The sequence below is a fragment of the Mandrillus leucophaeus genome, unplaced genomic scaffold (assembly GCF_000951045.1).
Source record: "Mandrillus leucophaeus isolate KB7577 unplaced genomic scaffold, Mleu.le_1.0 Scaffold590, whole genome shotgun sequence".
In the NCBI taxonomy this organism is placed as follows: Eukaryota; Metazoa; Chordata; class Mammalia; order Primates; family Cercopithecidae; genus Mandrillus; species Mandrillus leucophaeus.
Window position 1 is genome coordinate 291924 of NW_012106364.1, and position 5017 is coordinate 296940.

Genomic DNA, 5017 nt, shown 5'->3' on the forward strand with positions numbered 1-5017 from the left:
TAAGGATTATATCAGATAGGGCATGTAAGGTAGCTGACACACATTCCTTCATGTGAATTCAAATTCTACTGAATTCAGCTCTGCACCAAGTCCCATCCTCCGCTGCCCTCTGTTTCAGCAAACACTGAGGCCTGTTGTTTCTCCTCCTCTACCCGCTCTGATGTGGTCAAGGTCCAGAGAGCTGAGTAGTTGGCACGCGGACCACCAGCAGCAGACGACATCTTCACTCAGCTCTCCCTGAAGCTGTACAGCCCCGCTGAAAGGATGAAGGTCTCCGAGGCTGCCCTGTCTCTCCTCCTCCTCATCCTTATCATTACTTCTGCTTCTTGCAGCCAGCCAAGTGAGTCCACTTGTCTCTGTAGGGCAGCAACGAGAAAAGGGGATGGAGCAGCTGGCAGGGAGGTGGTGCCAAGGGCGCTGTTGGGTCTCTGGCCTCATAAGCCCCTGTGGGCTCTTCCCACCTTCATGCCTAGCTCCTGACCTCCAATTCTCGCCTTTGTAAGTAGAACTGGGGTTGGTCCAGATCTTTCTGGGGTAAGTAGTTCCAGGAAACTGGGTCACCATTTCCTCAGGAGTCCCAAGTGTGGTGAGCAGGAATGATCACTCAGGAGGAGAGGCCAAGAAAGCTGCAGAAAATGCAACAAGAATTGCATGCAATGAAAGGGAGGGGGAAGCACACAGATGAGAAAGAAAAGCGGTAGGTGCCCTGGAAGAACGAGTTACGAGAGGAAGGAAGGTTCAAACAATCATGTGGGTCTAAGCCCAGGAATTGGGAGTCTGAACCGAGACACCACTTCCTCAAAGTGGCTGGCACAGGTTGCTGGGACTATCAGACAACCAAAATGAGTCCCAGAGGAATGGCTGTTTGGGAATCTATGGTCCCCTTCTCCATCCCCCAGTCTATGACTAAATAACATCTGCAGAAAAGAGGAAAGGGGTTGAAAGGTTTTTCAGCTGTGGGGAGAAGGAGAATTGCGGCCTATGGAGGATGGGATTTGTTTTGTCCTTCCGTATCTCCTCCCTCTGTCATCGCTTATGAGGACCTGGTGACGGGGGTGGGGGGGACAAAGCTGTGTACCACCTGCCCTAGGCTGCCCCAGCCATTCTTTTCTCTCTTGTTTTTTTATTTTGCTTTGTTTTGTTTTTGTTTTTTGCTTGTTTTATTTTGTTTTGTTTTGTTTTGTTTTGTTTTGTTTTGTTTTGTTTGTGATGGAGTTTCGCTCTTGTTGCCCAGGCTGGAGTGCAGTGGCGTGATCTTGGTTCACCACAATCTCCGCCTCCCGGGTTCAAGTGATTCTCCTGCCTCGGCCTCCTGAGTAGCTGGGATTACAGGCACACGCCACTACACCCAGCTAACTTCTGTATTTTTAGTAGAGACGGGGTTTCACCATGTTGGTCAGGCTGGTCTTAAACTCCTGACCTCATGATCCCCCCGCCTCGGCCTCCCAAAGTGCTAGGATTACAGGCGTGAGCCACCACGCCTGGTCTCTTTTCTCTCTTAAGGTCACCCTGGCATGTAGTCTGGCCTGACTCTGCCTGTATAAACACAAAGGAGCAAGGGTCAGGTGCACCATGTAATCTGCCCACATACTCTCAGGATGACCCTGGTCTTTGTAAACTTTGCTTTGAGAACCAGTGATATGAGCATCACTTACGGAGGGACTGTGTGGGAGGGGGAGACAATGCTCTTTGGGAGAGTCAATCAGGCCAGTGCAGTGGGTTCAGGCTTCAAGAAAGACAGAATGGCCCACCCAAAGCATGGATCAGCAAGATGGTGCTCTCAAGATGTCCCAAGCTTTGCCACTCTCTAGAGGCAAAGGGGTCAAGCTACAAAAAGATTTGCACTCTGAAGGTTTGGGGGCTGGGAGAGATCTCTGGACTGACCTCTTGTGTAGTATCCCCAATTGATGTGTAGTCAGGACAGCTCAAAGAAAACACAGCAACAATAACCAATCAAGTCCAGTAGCCTGCATGCATCAAAGAGACGGGAGGAAAGAGCCATTTCCAAGGCAAGAAGAGCAGTCATTACTACCGTTGGCTCTTAACTATAATAAGCACTGATTGAGCCTTTCTGTGTGCCAGACTCTGAGTTAAGGGCTTTCCAATCATTTTCTCACCGAATTCTAACCACGATCCTAGGGTACAAGTAAGTATCATTTACCCCCACTTAATGAATGAGGAAACTGAAACCTAGGGAGATTAGGAAATATGCCCATGATTCAAGTCAAAATTCCAGTCAAGTCAAAATTCCAGCCCAAGCTGTCTGACACCAAAGCCTAAATCATGTACTTTTTCCTCCTGCTCTAACTTCTGTCTCTAACGGCTCTACTCTCTCACCCTTCCCCGTAACCTCCGCCTCTCCAGTGCCCTAAGATAGAGTCCAAATTACTCAGCAGTTCAGCAGGTGTGTGAACAGACCCTCCTCTCTCTCCAGTTTCATCTCTGCCCATTCATTCCTTCCTACCTTACATGCCAGCCACCCAAACTGCCCAGCACTCCCAAGACACACTGAGCTTCCCCTACCTTCAAGCTTTCCTGCATTTCTTTCATCCAGATTCTACAAGTCCTTTGTGTGTCTAAATCCTTTTTTTTTTTCCTTCTGAGATAGAGTCACTCCTTCGTCCAGGCTGAAGTGCAGTGGCGCGATCTTGGCTCACTGCAACCTCTGACTCCCGGGTTTAAGTGATTCTCCTGCCTCAGCCTCCCGAGTAGCTGGGATTACAGGCATGCGCCACCATGCCCGGCTAATTTTTGTTAGTAGAGACAGGGTTTCACTATGTTGGCCAAGCTGGTCTCAAACTTCTGACCTCAGATGATTCGCTCGCCTCGGCCTCCCAAAGTGCTGGGATTACAGGCCTGAGCCACAACACCCAGCTGTGTGTCTAAATCCTGTTCATCCTTTACGAATCAATGCAGGCCTCACTTGCTTTGAGACTTCGTCCTCAACCACCGAGGATGGGTTAGGGGCCCCTCATTGTGTTCCCATAGCACCTTATACCAAAGTCTGTTCTATCCTGGACCACATTCTATGGTAGTGTTTGTTTAACTTTTCAATTTCCCTTTCAACCCTGACTACTCTGTAAGTTACTTAAGGGTAGTGACTGTATCCTCCTCATGTTTTTACCCCCACAGAGCCCGGCACACTAGCTCAACCCATGTTTGCCAGATCAAGTCACCAATAAACAAAAGAGTGAGCCAGCTTCCTCCCGGTTCCTTGGCAAGTGTGAATAACCAAGTCATTTGTAGTTGACACTCAGCTCAGAGGCTGAGGGTTCTAAATGTACATCCCCCAGAGGGATTCATCGTTTGCCCTTTCTCCATTACCTGTCAAGCTAGCATTGGTCTCCTCTAACAGACGGCTTTGCTATCAGAGCAGTGAAACACAAATGGTAGGAGACAGAGGTGGGCAGTGGTGGTCTCCCCTCTGCTTCCCTGGCTCAGCTTGCAATGTGATTCCTTCAGAAGTTCCTGAGTGGGTGAACACCCCATCCACCTGCTGCCTGAAGTTTTATGAGAAAGTGTTGCCAAGGAGACTGGTGGTGGGATACAGAAAGGCCCTCAACTGTAACCTGCCAGCAATCATGTAAGCACATCCTTGTAGATATTTCTGTGGAGGGGGACAGGGAGCCCAGGGGCAGGAATGAGATACACGGGACCAAGAGGTCTCTATGCTAGAAACAGTGGAGTAGTGGCTACGAGTTTGGCCTTTGGCTCTCACGGGCCTGGGATTAATTCCTAATTTTGCCACTTTTATCTATGTGGTCCATTATGAAACCCAAACTTGAGGGTCTAGGCTGAGCAGAGAAGGGACTGAGAGAAGGGATGGTAAGGTTCTGAGGCCAGAGAGAGAGGCTGCCTGAGGGAACCCAGCCAGGAGAGGCCCAGGGAAGCTTTAAAGAACATAAGATGAGCTCCATGTGAACCAGAGGTGGGGGTGTGCACTGGACCCCTGCCTGAGTCTGCAGCCCATGACGGTCTAATTCTGCCTCTGCAGCTTCATCACCAAAAGGAACCGAGAAGTCTGCACCAACCCCAGTGACGACTGGGTCCAAGAGTACATCAAGAATCCCAACCTACCTTTGCTGCCCTCCAGGAACTTGGCCACGGTTAAAATTATTACAGCAAAGAATGACTAAGCCCAGCTCCTCAACTCCCAGTGATGACCAGGCTTTAGTGGAAGCCCTTGTTTACGGAAGAGAGGGGTAAACCTACGAAAACAGGAGAAGCCTTATTAGGCTGAAACTAGCCAGTCACATTGAGAGAAACAGAACAATGATCAAAATAAAGGAGTATTTCGAATATTTTCTCAATCTCAGGAGGAAATACCAAAGTTAAGGGATGTGGGCAGAGATACACTCTTTTATTTTTACATTTTTATTTTTATTTTTTTGAGATAGGGTCTTACTCTGTCACCTAGGCTGCAGTGCAGTGGTGTGATCTTGGCTCACTTTAACCTCCACCTCCCAAGCTCAAGTGATCCTTCCACCCCAGCCTCCCGAGTAACTGGGACTACAGGCTGGCACCATCACACCTGGCTAATTTTTGTATTTTTGGTAGAGACGGGATTCTACCATGTTGCCCAGGCTGGTCTCAAACTCCTGTGCCCAAGCAATCCACCTGCCTCAGCCTCCCAAAAATGTTGGGATTACAGGCATGAGCCACCACATCCGGCCGGTGCACTCTTAATACATAGAAAAATATCTTTCACATCCTTCTCCTGCTCTGCTTCAATTTCTCACTTCACCCCAGTACACAAGCCATTCTAGATACCTAGCCAGTTTCCAGCCTGCCAGATGATCTCTGCCCTCTGGGTCTTGACCTATTAAGAGCCCCATAGAACTCTTAATTTTTCCTGCCCATCTTTATGGATTTTTATGGATCTGTATTTTCTTCAATTATTCTTTTATTTTATAATACAACTTTTCATAGGAAGTCAGGATGGGAATATTCACATTAATCATTTTTGCAGAGGCTTTGCTAGACCCTCTCATATTTTGTCTTCCTCAGGGTGGCATGG

At 48.5% G+C, this 5017-nt stretch overlaps 1 protein-coding gene across 1 annotated transcript; it reads left to right on the forward strand.

The window, feature by feature from the left end:
* The first annotated feature begins 203 nt into the window (after window positions 1–203).
* On the forward strand, window positions 204–4299 carry CCL16 (chemokine (C-C motif) ligand 16). The gene is made up of 3 exons (XM_011999397.1): window positions 204–340; window positions 3463–3583; window positions 3995–4299. The coding sequence occupies exons 1-3, from the start codon at window positions 265–267 to the stop codon at window positions 4134–4136; spliced, it is 339 nt and encodes a 112-aa protein (XP_011854787.1). The 5' UTR covers window positions 204–264; the 3' UTR covers window positions 4137–4299.
* The last annotated feature ends 718 nt before the right edge of the window (window positions 4300–5017 follow it).

Coding starts and splice junctions, on each gene's coding strand:
- CCL16 (XM_011999397.1), top strand. CDS start 265: ATGAAGGTCTCCGAGGCTGCCCTGTCTCTCCTCCTCCTCATCCTTATC. Junction 341..3,462: donor TGCTTCTTGCAGCCAGCCAA/GTGAGTCCACTT, acceptor TGATTCCTTCAG/AAGTTCCTGAGTGGGTGAAC. Junction 3,584..3,994: donor TGTAACCTGCCAGCAATCAT/GTAAGCACATCC, acceptor CTGCCTCTGCAG/CTTCATCACCAAAAGGAACC.